This window comes from Stomoxys calcitrans, chromosome 2 (genome assembly GCF_963082655.1).
Source record: "Stomoxys calcitrans chromosome 2, idStoCalc2.1, whole genome shotgun sequence".
NCBI lineage: Eukaryota > Metazoa > Arthropoda > Insecta > Diptera > Muscidae > Stomoxys > Stomoxys calcitrans.
Genome location: NC_081553.1, coordinates 128129310 through 128146245, shown reverse-complemented (window position 1 = coordinate 128146245; position 16936 = coordinate 128129310). Strand labels below are relative to the sequence as shown.

At 38.4% G+C, this 16936-nt stretch overlaps 1 protein-coding gene across 5 annotated transcripts in view; it reads left to right on the top strand.

Moving 5' to 3' along the window:
* The window catches only part of LOC106083945 (mushroom body large-type Kenyon cell-specific protein 1), a 490542-nt gene that overhangs the window by 435950 nt on the left and 37656 nt on the right, over positions 1–16936 (top strand). For all 5 annotated transcript variants that reach the window (XM_059363636.1, XM_059363638.1, XM_059363637.1 and 2 more), the window contains 4 exons: positions 2477–2785; positions 2913–3205; positions 5941–6139; positions 6536–6737. In XM_059363636.1, coding sequence (XP_059219619.1) covers positions 2477–2785; positions 2913–3205; positions 5941–6139; positions 6536–6737 — 1003 coding nt within the window. The remainder of the gene's footprint in view (positions 1–2476; positions 2786–2912; positions 3206–5940; positions 6140–6535; positions 6738–16936) is intronic.

Genomic DNA, 16936 nt, shown 5'->3' with positions numbered 1-16936 from the left:
GATTTTGCTGAAAGTTGGGACAGTGAGTTGCCCATCGACATCCCCCTTTAATTTGGCCAAGATCGGTTCAGATTTGAATATAGGTGTCATATAGAGCGATCTCTCGATTTAAGGGTTTGGGCCCATGAAAGGCGTATTTATTGTCTGATGTCGCCGAAATTTGAGACAGGAAGTTGAGTTAAGCCCCTCGACATACATCTGTAATTTGGCTTAGATCGATCAAGATTTGCATATAGCTACCATATAGACCGATCTCTCGATTTAAGGTTTTGGGGCCATAAAAAGACAATTTATTGTCCGATGTCGCCTTAATTTGGAACAGTGAGTTGTATTAGGCTCTTTGACTTTCTTCTTCAATTTGGTTCAGATTGGTCTAGATTTGTATATAGCTGTCATATAGACCAATCTCTCGATTTAAGGTCTTGCGCCCATAAATGGCGCATTTATTGTCCGATCTCGCCGAAATTTGGGCCAGTGAGTTATGTTAGTCTCTTCGACATTTTTCTGCAACTTGGCTCAGATTGGTCTAGATTTGGATATAGCTGCCATATAGACCAATCTCTCGATTTAAGGTTTTGGGCCCATTAAAAGACAATTTATTGTCCGATGTCGCCGAAATTTGGGACAGTGAGTTGTGGTAGGCTTTTCGACATTATTTTTTAATTTGGTTCAGATCGGTCTAGATTTGGATATAGCTGTCATATAGACCGATCTCTCGATTTAAGGTTTTGGGCCCATAAAAGTCGCATTTGTTGTCCGATGTCGCCGAAATTTGGGAGAGTGAGTTGTGTTAGGCCCTTCGACATTTTTCTGCAACTTGGCTTAGATCGGTCCAGATTTGGATATAGCTGCCATATAGACCAATCTCTCGATTTAGGGTTTTGGGCCCATAAAAGGCGCATTTATTGTCCGATGTCGCCGAAATTTGGGACAGTGAGTTGTGTTCGGCCCTTCGACATTTTTCTGCAACTTGGCTTAGATCGGTCCAGATTTGGATATAGCCGCCATATAGACCGATTTCTCGATTTAAGGTTTTGGGACCATAAAAGACGCATTTATTGTCCGATGTCGCCTAAATTTGGGGCAGTGAGTTCAGTTAAGCCCATCGAAATCCTTCTGAAATATGGCTTAGATCAATCAAGATTTACATACAGCTGCCATATAGACCGATCTCTCGGTTTAAGGTTTTGGGACCATAAAAAGCCAATTTATTGTCCGATGTCGCCTTAATTTGGGACAGTGAGTTGTGTTAGGCCAGTCGACATCCCACATCAATTTGGATCAGATCGGTCCAGATTTGGATATAGCTGCCATATAGACCGATCTCTCTATTTAAGGATTTGGGGCCATAAAAGACGCATTTATAATCCAATTTCACTGAAATTTGACACAGCGACTTATGTTAGGATTTTCGACATCCGCGTCCTATATGGTTCAGGTCGGTTTATTTTTAGATACAAGTACTAAAAAGACAAATATTTTGTTATTCACAAGTGAACAATGTATTATTTGTATTTGGTTCAAATCGGAACATATGTCGATATTGCTGCTATGGGGCATAAGGTATGCATTACTGCTGCAACAGCAGTAATGTCTGCTTTAGGGCAACAAATTGTAATGAATATCGCACTGGGCACCCTATTATACACAACTACATTTACACATATAATACGTACGTACAACTAAACAAAAGTAAGTAAACAAAATTTAAGCCTAACAGCGAAAAAAATGTAGAACTTTGTTTTGAAATGGCTCACGTGCATCCATTTGAATGATGGAAGCTATATCGTATGTTTTTATTTACAACTACGTTATTTTAAAAGTCCCCATCTCTGCCAACATCAAGTAGCGAAATGCGTGAGCTAGGCCTAACGTGGTGCCCTCCCCTGCAGTACTCGTATATGTGTATACTATGCGTAAGGATTAAATGCAAAAACACACAACAAAAACAACCACCTCATCACAAAAGTGTGACAAAATGTTCGCTTCATTAGTAATTCTATGTAATTTTCATTTGTACATTGGCTCTCTATAGTTTTGATTAAAACGAAAAAAAATCTCTTAAAAATTTACATATTTTATTTCCACAAAAATACCCTTGCATTTCATTAATTGTATAAATTCGAAAAAAAGGAGGGCATTGTGGTGAAAAAAAAGCAAAAATTAAAAAAATGGTATGGGTGTTGTGAATAAGCTTCAAATAGCCATTCATTAGAAAGCAGCTTAGTTTACAACAAGAAAAAAGAGTGTAAAAATTTTGCATAAAGTCAACAATGAGGTTAACCAAATGTTTATTGTGCATAGAAGGCAAGTACAGAGGAGAGATTTTATGCATAGAAAATTGAATGTTGAGTTTAATAGTGTGAGAGAAGAATTATTAACAAAATTTTAGCTGCCATGTATCTTTAGACCTTCCATATTGTTCTTCTTTGTTGCGAAAGTACTAAAACTATTTATTTCTATTCTCAATTTATAGGCTTAGAAAGGGTCGCTGAGGAGTTAATGGGGCGCAGGAAATGGAAGCAATATCAAGATACATTAATGCGAACCCACTTAAATTCCGACCAATTTGTTGCATCAATCGAAGACAACAATATCGAACTGAAGAAAGAGCTGGATAAACACGAAGCCGTTGAAGCAGTCCCAGAAATAGCCAAAAATAATACAAACCTCGAAGAAAACCACCGCAAAGAAATCAATCAGCAGGAGCAAGAGGATAAACATCACACAAAAATACCACAAGAAGGAAAACAGGAAAACGTACAAGAAAATATAAAGGATACAGGTGAGTTTGAAGCTTAAAAACATGAAGAAACCAAACCTGTAAATATTTCAAATAGAAAATTTAAAAAAAAAACTCCCATATAATATTTTGTTTTTAAACATCTGGCCATTATTTTGAATTTTTACAGCATCACAACAACCAACTGAAGAGATTTTAAATAACAACAATAACAATTCATCACATAAATCTGCTAATCTAAACAGTAGCAGCATCACAGAATCAACAACAAATCTAAAACCTGCCGATAGTGCAACTGAACCAACATCACCGCCATCCACACCATCCATTGAACCCATCGATTGGAAGCCGAATGAGAAGTGCAATTTCTGCATTAACGGCAAACTACTCACAGTGAACTCCAAGGGTGAATTAGTGGCCGAATCTGGCCCCAGCGGGTCCGAAACGGACCACATAAAACGAGTAAGTAACACATTGAGCTAAACCGGCAATGGCTTTGTAAGATTTCATTTATAAACAGAAACTTAAATAGATGTCCACATACTTTGTTTCTTTCCGCCATTGGATAGGCCCATACTACCTTAGTCATTCCATACTACCTTGTCATTAGTCATTTCATACCACCTTAGTCTTAAACCTCCTATCTTTCCTTCAGTATGTCGAATGCACTTACTTTCGACCGATGATGTAGGTCGATTGAGACTATAATATTCCAAATCTGTTTATATTTAGATACTAGCTGAACTGGGCCCGCTTCGCTACGCCTTCTTTAACTCTCTAATACGTTTTTAGGGTGGGGACACTCCGCCCTGAATGCGGATATCGAATTCGTGCCATTGTAGCCTTTGACGCTGAACGCTTTCGAATCCTGGCATCAAACAAACCGGTGTTGGCGACATTTGCAAGGTACAATGCCATGAACAGTCATTTAAAAAAATTTCCCCAAAGCAGTGTTGCACTGCGGGATGCCGTTCAGACTCGGTTATAAAAACAGGCCCCTTATCATTGAGTTCAAACTTGAATCGGAAAGCTCTAATTGAGAGAATTTGCCCCTTCTCGGTTCCTGGTGGTAATGTTCTCATTAGGGAAGGACAGACATTTCGACTCAAATATATATATCAAATTCGTGCTGCACTTCCCAATGTCTTTAATTTGAGCTCCATATTGCCATGGCCGGTAAATATGAACCGTTTGGAGGGTGTTTTGGGGCGACCACCGGCACTTTGCACGGAAAATAGATATAAAATTCTTTCTTTATTCCCAACGGAAATGAAGTTCAGTTTAGGGTGTGCTTTATGATGTACCTCAAAACACTTGGCTACAAAACTGGATATCAATTTCGTTTTCAACTCCCAAATACCTTTTGTCCAATGTTGTCATAATGGGTGAAAAAAACCCATTTGATCTTTAATGTCATATTCGAAATCTCTTCCCTAATACCTTCCATTTGAGTCCCGTATAGCCATGGTCGTCTACTACGCCCATTTTGGGTATTTGGGGTGGACCTCCCATTACTTGGACCTAATGTTTTATGCCATATTTGCAATCTACTCCCTAATACCTTTCATTTGAGTCCCATATTGACATGAACTTCGAATGTATCTGTTTAGAGAAGTTTTGTGGTTGGGGGGGGGGGGGGGGTGCTGGATACTTGGACCCAAATTTTAATACGATATTCGTTTACTGGTCTCCAATACCTTTCATTTGATACCCTTATTGTGCCCATCGAACCACTTTCGGATATGGGTGGCGTTTTTGGGGTAAGGGGGAGGGTCCGCCTCCAAACGATATCTAAAGATTATATAGCCTATATTTCCTTCCAGAAAATCGTTTCAGCCAAGTATCATATAGTCACAATGGTTCTAATGGCTTTTTTGGGGGGTGGCTTGACCCCCTACACATGCATGCCAGATTCCAAATCTACTCCCAAATAGCTTTCATTTGAGCCCCATATTGATCATATAGTCATAATGGGTCTAAACATATAGTAATAATGGGTCTAATATCGTTTTTGAGGGGTGGCGTGACCCCCTGTACTTCGATCTGATTTTGTATGCCAGATTCGAAATCTACTCCCGAATACCTTTCATTTGAGCCCCATATTGAAATAAACGTCCAATTTGTCTGTTTGGGGGAGTTTTGGGGTGGCCCGATGGGTACTTAGACTCAAATTTGAATACCAGATTAGTAGGCTACTCTCCAATACCTTTCATTTGATACCTATATTGTCCCGATCGGTTTACTTTGTATTTTGGTTTGTGTTTTTGGCATAAGGGGAGGGTCCGTCCCCCTTCCGATACCCAAAAATTTTAAAGCCTATGTTTCCTTCCAGACCAACTTACACAATATGCGAAAATTTGGAGAAAATCGATTCTACCTTTTTTCAGTCTATGCGGAACAAACAAACCGAGTCCCATAAATCCGTGATTGGCTAATGTGCCCATTTTGGACGTTTTTGTGGGGGTGGGGTGACCCCCTATACTTCGACATAAATTTGTATGCCATATTCGTTTTCTACTCCCGCATACTTTTCATTTGATACCCATATTGTTCTTATCGGTCCACTTTTGATTTTGGGTGGTGTTTTTGGGTTATTGGTGGAGGGTCCATCCCCTTCCGTTATCAATAAATTATAAAGCCTATTCCTATTTACTGACCATATTCATAATCTACTCCCAAATATCTTTCATTTGAGTCCCATATTGTCATAATTGTCAAATAAACCTATTTTAAGGGGTTTTGGGGCTGGGGCGGCCCCCAGGTACTTGGAACCAACTTTTATTATAAAGTTCGTACTCTACTCTTGAATACCTTTCATTTGAGTCCCATATTGTCCCAATCGGTGCACTTTTATTTTTGGGTAGTACTTTTAGGGTAAGGGGGAGGGTCCGCCCCCTCCTGATATCAAAAAATTATATAGTCTATGTTTCCTCTCAGACCAACCTACACAATCTGTGAACATTTCACAATCTGTGAAAAGGTAATCGGTTCAGCCGTTTTTGAGTCTATACGGAACAAACAAACAAACACATTTTGTAGGCATATTTTATATTACTCTTCGACGTGGAATATCATCGCTTATAATTTGGATATGCTAGGCATCTTCTTATATTTATTATCGATTGTTTCTATTTGTAAATAATTAGTTTTTTATTTTTAAATTTCCAATACATTTCTCTAATTTTGTTCTTTTCCAGCTGAATTGCGACAGCGATTCCAACGAAGATTCTTCTAAATTGGCCACAGTCACCACTAATGGTAATACTCCATTAATGACTGTCGGAAGTCCATTAACCGATAATAATCGCTCGACTTTAAGTAAACTACTAACACAAGATATGACGTCAATGGATGCGGTGGCAGCCCGGATTGCAGCCATTCAATCAATATTACCAAGTAAGTTCACAAACATTTGTTAATAATTATCAAAATTCAATATTAAAAGTTTCCCCAAGTGATCCCCTCAATAAGATCAAGGCTTATTGTATACAGGGTGGCTGATGAATATTGCTACAATGATGAATATTGCTACATTTTTTTTTCGGTGTATGGAATACATTTTTCTTTTATTCATGTTAAATTAAATTATTAAATTAATTATTAAATTATTATTAATTAAATTAATTAATTAATTAATTAAATTAATTATTAAATTATTATTATTAAGTAGAAAAAAAGTTATTACATTTTTTTTTGGTAGCGGCTTTCATCAGCCACCCTGTATAATAAACATATATGCCTTGGTATATTGCACTATTTATTTTTGTAAATAATAATTTTTTTCTACTGTAGATTTCAATTGGATGAATCAGCAACAGCAACAATCTCAACCAGATTCGGTTACACCAACTACCTCAGATACATCAGCCGCCGCTATCAGTCCTTCTCTAAAGGATTCACCAAGTCCCAGTGATGCTACCGGTGAACAACCTTTAGATTTAAGTTCCAAACCATCTCCGAATTCATCAATTAGTGGTGATTTGAAGAGTGTTAGGTAAGTTACCTCAAATGATTATTCTGAAACCACCACCACCACCACAACCACTGATATTCACTTCAATGGATGAGTTTTATGGAAACTACATAAAACCATCCGCCAAATGCATTAACCTTCAAATGTGTCTTTGTACAGACACCAAAAGCAAATAATGTTAGAAAATTAAAGTGTAAATTCTATGAGTTAGTGCACAAGTTATGCATCCCACATTTTCCTCCATTCTGCATCAATCCATATAGAAGTCTGCGCAACTTCCATTTCCCGAGATATTGTAGATCCAATGGACTTTATCAGGTGTTGTGGTACTGTACTTTTTATCAAATAGCGAATCAGACAATGTATAGTTACACACTGCCTAACATAACCTAAAAATGAAGGATAACAAGTTTCCATAGCTGCTATTTATCCAAAAAGAAAGCTTTCGGCAGTGGTCGAAGCAATTTGTCTAACTAAAATGTCCTGTGGCATTAAATACATCGTATAGTACGAGCCAGCCATCCATCAGAAACGGCTGAGTGGATTTTTGGAGCGATGGCCATCAGATCATTATACCACATAGCCAATGAATGACACGCCTCCATTCTTTAGCACAGACACTCTTGCATTCTGATTCTTCGTAAAATTTGGATTTTGGGTTTAATTTCCTATCTAGCAATATTTTGTCCTTTCAAAAAATCAATCATTCTCTCGTCCCAAGGAGACGGGTGCCACCATGGGCGACTTCTATTTTCTGCTGAAAAGAACGGTTTAAAGCTGTATGTATATACGCCTGTTTTTGGTGAATAAAGGGTAATTAATTTTGTGATATCTGAAGCGGGGGACCCTTCCCCTTTCTCAATTTTTGAAAACGCCAGACCTCGTAGAGTTGTGCATCTATTTTAAGGCATTTTATATGCCATCTTATGGAAATCCAAAAACACAAAATTGGTATAAAAATGTAGGGTCAAACATGTAAAAGAGTGCTAAGTTCAGCCGGGCCGAATCTTACAAACCCTCCACCATAGATCGCATTTGTCGAGATCTTTCCCGATATCTCTTTTTAGGCAAACAAAGGATAAAATTAAAGAATTGCTATGCTCTTGGAGCTATATCAAGTTATGGTCCGATTCGGACCATAATTGAGTTGAAGGTTGGAGACCATAGTAGAAGTCATTGTGTATAAAATTTCAGCCAATTCGAGTAAAATTGCGCCCTTTTAGGGGCTTAAGAAGTAAAATAGAGAGATCGGTTTATATGGGAGCTGTATCAGGCTATAGACCGATTCGGACCATATTTGACACGCATGTTGAAGGTCATGGATGAAGCAGTTATACAAAATTTCAGTCAAATCGGATAAAAATTTCGCCCTCTGGAGGCTCAAGAAATCAAGATCCCAGATCGGTTCAAAATGGCAGCTATATCAGGTTAAGGATCGATTTGAACCATTCTTAATACAGTTGTTGGAAGTCATAACAAAACACGTCATGCGAAATTTCAGCCCAATCGGATAAGAATTGCGCCATCTAGTGGCTCAAGAAGTCAAGATTCAATATCGGTTTATATGGCAGCTATATCAGGTTATGGACCGATTTGAAACGTACTAAGCACAGTTGTTGAAAGTCATAATAAAACACCTCATGCGAAATTTCAGCCAAATCAGATAAGAATTGTGTTCTCTAGTGGCTCAAGAAGTCAAGACCAAGATAGATTTATACGGCATCCATATCAAAACATGGACCGATATAGCCCATTTACAATCCCAACGACCTACACTAATGAGAAGTATTTGTGCAAAATTTCGAGCGCCTAGCTTTACTCCTCTGAAAGTTAGCGTGCTATCGACGGACGGACATGGCTAGGTCGACTTAAGTTGTCATGACGATCAAGAATATATATACTTTATGGTGTCTTAGACGAATATTTCAAGAAGTTAGAAACGGAATGATGAATTTAGTATGCCTCCATACTATGATAGAGGGTATAGTAACCTGCGGGGAACGCACCACCCCAAAACCCCTTCCAAACGGACTCATTTACCGATTGGGAGGAAATGGGTATCAAACGACAGGTATTTAAGAGTAGAGTACGAGCATGATATAAAAATCTGGGCCCAAGTGTCAGGGGGCTGCCTTACTACTAAAAAAACGGTCATAAATGACCAGCTAACCGATTGGTGCAATATGGGTATCAAACGAAAGGCAATTAGATGATGGTAATTTTCAGCCTGAGATGTTTGGCTCCCCCCTAACACCCACAAACCCCCAAACCAGCCAAATATAACTATTAGACATATGGGTATCAAACGAAAGATATTTGGAAGTCAAGCCTCATAAAAAATGTAGTCCAATTTGGCCCCACACCAAAAATCACCAAAACGGACATATGTGTCCATCGACACAAAATAAACATGAAATGAAATGTATGAAGCTGATATTACGAAGAAAAGTTTTTTTGGCCTACCAGCACTATACGGTACTCAAATAAAAGGTCTATTAGAGTAGAGTATGAATTTGATATCCAAATTTGGAACAAAATTTTGGCTATTGTCCAACCTAAGAAAAAACGTAGGGCGCCCGGGACAAATGAAAAACAACCAATAACTGAACATCTATGCCTTTCGGGACAAACTAGGGCTGCAATAAAAAGTCTTTGGTAGTCGAATAAAATTTGTTTTCCTCCAATTTGGAGAGAGAACCTGTGGATCTTTGGTTTAACCAGTCTATGGATGGTTCGTTTAAAAATGTTTTATCTCATGTAGTAGCCTTGTGATATGATTTTGAAAGAAGATAACAAATACATGTAAAAAATCAATCGGTGTGGATCTCAAATGGATCTATAGCCCTAAATGACTTTATCATTTAAAGAAAATCAATTTCAGGTTGAAGCGAAGCACGTGAGCCAGTTAGTGGGTAATTGCGGATTTGGATTAGAATACGAAACAATAATGAAAATATGTGCTCTCGCCTCAAAGAACTAAAACCTCCAAACGGTTATGTTAACCGATTGGAGCAATATGGGGTTTCAAATAAAAGGAAATTGGGAGTAGAATATGAAGTTGATATAAAATGTATTTCATATAAATTTATGGGCCCGCCCACTCCATAAACCACTCCAAAAAGCCCTTCAAACGCATATGAAGACCAATCGGGACAATATGAAACTCAAATTAAAGGTATTTGGGAGTAGAATACGTACCAAATATCAGGGGGCACCAAATATCAGGGGGCTTCCACTGACCAAAAACCCACTTCCCTGTAGGCATACGAAAAGTAGTCCGATCAGAATCAATTGAATGATATTCTGGTGTAGAATAACAATTTCGCTTTCAAATTCCAAGCAAGCGTGGGGTCGTCAAATAACCCCCAAAAAGTAGATTGTGCGACCGAGACAATATGGGAATGACATGTCTTTGAAAGTAGAGTATGAACATAGCATAATGACCCAAGTGTATGAGGTCCTCCCAATATCCCCCAAATGCTCATGCTGAACGACCAGGACAATGTAAGATCTCAGGAAAGGAATTTGGGAGTAATGTGCGTATCCGATATCGGAATTTGGAGATAAGTATCTAAGGTCCGCCACAAAACCCCTCAAACGGCCATATAGGCCTACCAGAACAATATGCGACTCAAATTAGGGGCCTTTTATGGTATAGTACTAATCATATATTCAAATTCGTAATAAGGTTGATCCCAGAAGGAGCTGTTGAACTGTAAAACTATTACATCTGATTTAGTATGTATTCGAACAACACATACGATAAACAAATAAATTAATGTAGGTCCCACAAAGACGCATGGTTCCATAACATTTAAAGAAGCATTCAATTTTAAAAAGCTATTTAGGTTGTGGATGGTATCAACTCCCACAACGTCTTGTACACCTGAGCTGATAAAAAAAATAAGAAAGTAAGGAAAGTTTTTAAAATTGGACGAACATATACATGGGAGCTATATCTAAATCTGAACCGATTTAGACCAAACTTTTTGGATATTGTGGAAATCTTCGAAGAAAGCGTTGTACAAAATTTTGGAAAGATTGTTCAATAAATGCGCTTGCAGTAGGTCGAAGTGAAAATCGGCCGATATATATATATATATATATATATATATATATATATGAGAGCTTTATCTCAATCTGAACCGATTTCTATGAAATTCACCAGTAATATCGAGAGTCAAGAGAAAATCCTTCCTGTAAAATTTTGAGAGAATCGGTTAACAAATGACCATTTTTTTTGCTGTATTACTGGAAATCGGAAGAACATATATATGGGAGCTATATCTAAATCTGAAACGATTTCTATGAAGTACACGAGTAAGATCAAGAGTCATAAGAAAATCCTTCCTGCCTAATTTCGAGAGAACCGGTTAACAAATGACCATTTTATTGCTGCATTACTGAAAATCGGACGAACATATGTATGGGAGCGATCGGTATACTGATCAATGGGTCTATCTCTTTTCCTTCTGGGTGTTACAAACAAATGCACTAAGTTATAATACCCTGCACCACAGTAGTGTTGGAGGGTATAAATACGCAGTGACCAAAATCCGATGGAAAGAAAACTTGGTGACAGATATTAGAGAAAGATCGATAAGGAAATCTATGCAAACTTCGCGACAAATGTTTCTTCGAAGCCAATTAAAGTAAAAGTAATTTAGGTTATAGCGAAGCACACCGAGCCAAGTAGTCAAAAGTATAGCAGTATGCAGTTTGGCCCCAGGAAATTACATCCTAAATCAAACATAAAAATATGCCCCAAACAGCTATATGTAGAAAAACAACAAAACTTTTGGGGTAATTTTTCAAAATGAGAAAGCACCCCAAAATTGGGGTCTTTTTCCAAGTTCAGCTTCTAAAGCAATTGTTTGTGGCCCACTGTCACCGCCGGAAGTATACATCCAACTAACGCTATTAGATGAACTATTTCTTAAAGTTTACTCATATACCACCATTTTAAAAACGAAATAATACTTGGAGTGTTTGAAAGTTTAATTTTTCTCTAATGCATTATTAAATAATCTCACATTGAGATTAAAAATAAACAATGTTTCATCTGAAATATACAAAGCTGATGATGGGCAGTAGAAGTAAATACTTGGTATCACTTGATATCGAAGAGAAAAAACACAGAGGACCAAGTTGCTTGAAGAAACATCTAAAATAAGATGTAAGGACATTGATTTGTCATAATTTTAAAAAGAAATAACATTTTGAGAACTGAAAGCAATTTGTTATATTCAAAGCCATAAAAATGGTATGTTAATTTGCATCCTACACCTCAAAAATAATTCCCCGCTATATTCATATGAAAACCCAAAAAAGGATGAAAAAAGCATATCCCCCAAAAATACCTCACAATGAGTGATGGAGGTACAATGTACATACAAATAATGTCCATGGGGCAAATGTACATAAAATGTAGGTAGCATGAGAGGATGTGTGGCATTTAATAAAGCCGTGGCTAGGGGAGAGCATTTAGTATGGAACAAAAACAAAATAAATAAAGCTTAATGTATATGGAAAACATAAAAAGAGAAGTTTTAATTGCGCAAATGCAAAAAAACAACGCACATAAAAAAATGAACGAAAATGAAATTCGTAAAAAAATAATTTGAAAAAAATTTGGGAAAAGAGAAAGCCCAGGATGGTTGGATGGGCTGACAAACAATTTAAAACGAGCCAATGTTAATTGCAATGCAGCAATAGCAGCAGCACCAACACCAGCAACAACAACAAAATTGAGCATGAATTGCACTGACAAGAGAAAAAAAGAACTGCAGCAGCATAAAACAACAACAACAGCAACGAAAATGACAATGGCAATAATAACAAAAGTGCAACTGACACTGTCCTTTAAATGACATGGAACATGCAGCACCAGCAGCAGCAGCACCATCAAAGCCATCACCAACTGCTGCAGCAACATTAACAACAACAACAGCAGCAGCATTAATGAGTTAAATGAATGGCAGGCCCCTCCATACAAACACATACATGTGTACATATATGCAGATGTATACATATGCATATACTCAAGTTAATGCATGCATGACTTTGTGCCTTCAGATACACGGATACACCATTATTTTTGGGGGAAATGTAGCAATTTTTGAAACAACAACAGCAAAAAATGAAACAACAACGCCAGATTTCACATTAAAAAATATTCAAATCTGAGCCCGTCGCACATCCATGGGTGATGCATGACACGGCGCCATGTAGACACATGCCCACTTACCACACATACCAAATTGTGTATGTTTGCCGTGGATGCATTGTTGTCGCGAAAAAGGACTTTTCGTTGCCCCCACTCTGAACAATTTAAATTGTAGCCTTTTCCCACCGAAAAAAGTCGCAACGAATTTCCCCACAGCGACAAAACTGTTCACTGTTCGTTCATTCGTTCGCCACTTGGTCGCTGTTTGATGATGTTTTTAGCACCTATTCATGTTCAAGTCTCGTCTTTTATGATTCTGGCAAAGTTACCAGTATTTCAGTTACTTCATTCGCCATGAAAAAGGTTTTCAGATTCGCCTCTTTTTTGTAGGTTTTTTTTTTTTTTTTTTTGGCAGGCACTCATATTCTAAAATGTGTCTGCCTGCATAAAAAGGCAGACTCAGGTACAGACGAGAAACATGCATGCTGGTATGTAGAGATGTATGTACGTAAATACCTTGGTATGAATTTTTGTGCATATTTTTTAATCACACCTCGCAAAAAATAAGCAATGTCGACAGGAACAGTATTTGGAGTATTCCTAGGAATATTAGAAAGCCAATTATTAGAATTTTTTTAAAATGGTTACTGTCGTCGTCGTAGCCATATAAGGAGGTAGCGATCCTCGTCAAGGACCTACCAGTCGGTAGGACCGATCGGTGTCTAAAAGTTTTGTGACGGCAGAAGGATTAGACAGAAAATTTGGGTTAATGGAGACGTGTTTCGTGAACTTAACATTTTAACTGAACTAAATTTTAAGTTCTATTCAATGGCGAGGTGAATGTAGTCCAAACATTCTCATTTTCTGTCATTCAAATTGTAGTAGTAGCCAGACTTCAAATTAATAAATCATACCACTGGCAGCTTTTCTTCTATATGACACACAATTCAAAGAAGTTGCCTGGTGCAAGCCGCTCGTGCTCCAGCCATTCAGCGTTGGACATGCTAGTCCAGTTTCAGTCCAAAGATGTCGCTCTCCCCTTGGTCGCTCCATCGGAGTTTAGGTTTTCCCCTTTTGCGTTTTCTTTTATGGTCGCCTTCAAAAGACTTCTTTGCTGGGGCTCCGTCATCCATTCTGACAACATAGCCTAGCCAAGGCAAAGGTTGTATTTTAATGAGTTTAATTATGCTATCGTCGTCATACAGCTCGTGGTTCATATATTCTCCATTAACGCAAACTGATCCAGATTTTCCCTCGAACACTCCAAGTACTGTCTCATCTGCAAATACCCATGCTTCGGAGCCATATAACGGCTCGGTTAGTATCAGTGTCTTTGAATTGAGTAATTTTTGTCTGTCGAGAGATGGCTTTGCTCTTCATCTGCTTGCCTAGTCCAAAATAGCATCTGTTAGCCAATATTATCCTTCGTTTTATTTTAAAACTGGTGTCGTTTGTTTCGTTTATGGCTATGCCGATGTATATAAAGTAGCTGACTATCTCAAAGTTGAAGTTCCCAACATTCTCCATTTTTTTTATCTGATCGGGTTTACAGGGCTTTGGGGGAGTTGGTATTATTCACTTTGTTTTATCTCCGGTGGAGGCTAGAACGCTGAACGCCTGGGTTCGAATCCAGGCGAGACCATCAGAAAAAAAATTTCAGCGGTGGTTTTCCCCTCTTAATGCTGGAAACATTTTTGAGGTACTATGCCATGTTAAACACCTCTCCAAAGAGGTGTAGCACGCCGTTCGTACTCGGCTATAAAAGGGAGGCCCCTTATCATTGATCTTAAACTTGAATCGGACTGCATTAATTGATATGTGAAAAGTTTGGCCCTGTTCCTTAGTGGAATGTTCATGGGCAAAATTTGCATTTTTGTTTTATCTCCATTTACTGCCAGACGCACTTTCGTTGATTCTCTTTCGATACATTCAAAGGCTGCAATTGCTTCTTCCGGTGACTTACCTATAATATCGATGTCGTCGGCATAGGCGAGTAGCATATGTTCTCTTTGCGAATAGTGTGCCTGCCTATTCACATCTGCATCGCGTAAAATCGTCTCCAGGAGGATATTAAAGGAATCACACAAAAGGCTGTCGTTTGGTATTGAACGGTTCGGAGAGCTTATTTTCTATTTCAACTGAGGAGCGTGTATCAGCACACTGGCAAAGTCGTATCAGTTTTGCAGGGATACCAAACTTAGACATTGCCTGAAATACCTCTGAACGTTATACCTGGTCAACGTAAAAATGGTTGATGTTGATTTGTCCTTCTCGGGTTTATTCCAGGATTTGACGCAGTACAAATATCTGCTTTATGGTGAATTTACCAGGTCTAAAGCCACACTGATAAGCCCCATTAATTTGGTTGACTTAAGACTTTAATCTTTCACAAAGTACGCTCGAGAGTAATTTGTATAAGATGGGGAGGAGTCTTATTCCTCTGTAGTTGACACAAAGTGTCTTCTCCCTTCTTTCTTATATACGGGACATAGTATGGTGAGGTTACAGTCATCGGATATGCCTTCTTCTAGCCAAATTGCGCAGACGAGCTGATGCATACGCCTTATCTGCATGTCGCCTCCAATCTTAAATAGTTCAGCCGGCAACCCATTGGCCCCTGCTGTCTTCTTGTTTTTCAGCCAGGTTACTATTGCGTGGACCACCTTCTGACTAGGTAGTACATATTCCATACCATCATCAGGGATTGGTTCTGCGGTATACTCATGGCCACCATCATCGGATACCATCAGCTGGGAAAAGTTTTCTTTCCATATCCTGTGTCAGTTACCAGCTTTCCTTCTTTGTCTCTGCAGGAGGATATGCCGGCACCAAAGCCATCGGTTGGTAGAATTTTCGTACTTCCTCCATCTCTTCACAACTCGATTCGCTGAGAATATCAGGAATGAAATATGTATCAGACAAATCTTGGATTATAACAGCTTCTCTGATCATCGTTTCATTATCTTCAGGTTCGATGGAAATGCTGCAAAAGTGGTTCGTCCCTCCGCTTAACAGAAGGGAGGCGGATTGAGACAAGTTTCGGCACACAGTAATATCCATTGTAGAACTGAAAAGAAAGCGAAAAGCGCAAACAACAATAACCTTGGTGGGCCACCAAACTGGTTAATCTTAGAAAAGGCGAAAGCCCTAAAGATACCACACGACTGCGACATCTATAGGGCTGAGTCAATAAAATGCAAGGGCTAAAATACGAGCTAACTAAGGTTGATACAAACTCCCAGATGAAACTCTGCAGCTCCGTGGAATATATATTCAAGGCCTCTTGGCTGCGAAATACACTAGCCTCCTACTCTATTAATATAGGGTACTTTCAGAAGTCAGACACACTCTACATAAATAATGTTCGCCCTAAACAGCAAAAAATGTATGCAAGTAAAACCGCATTAAGTTCGGCTGTACCAAACTTTGGATAGACATTTTCGAAATAAGCCAAATCGAGCAATAATTGTGGATTCCAAAGGCTCAAGATGTCATATTAGGAGGTTTGTTTATGTAAGACCTATATCAGTTTGTACTACGTGGCAAATCCGATATCAGGTTATACTACGAACCAAATCCGACAATAACTGAGGTTCCTAAGGCAGATCGAAGCAACATTTTATATGCAGGCTATATCCAAATCTGAACCTATATGACCTCTATTGGACCTACATCTATAAAAAATCACTATGATTCGTTCGACGATCATAGTGATTTCCACAGACCGACACAGGGATGGACATTTCTAGATCCGCTTAAAATTTCAATTTCATTAAGTTAATACATACGCTTTATAGGGTCGCAGATCAATATTTCGAGGTGTAACAAACAGAATATGTTAAAAAATCGGTCTACCTCTACAGCTAGATAATATCAATCAAAGTGTGGGAGATCGAAAACCAATTCTATTCTCCGAATTTCGATCAAATTGGGTAATAAATGAAATCTTTACCTGACGAAGGCAAACAATCCAAATATAGTACAATATGGCAGTCAAGTCCAAATATGATCAAATCTGGTTCATATTCGGAATATGCAGGAGCCTAATTCAACT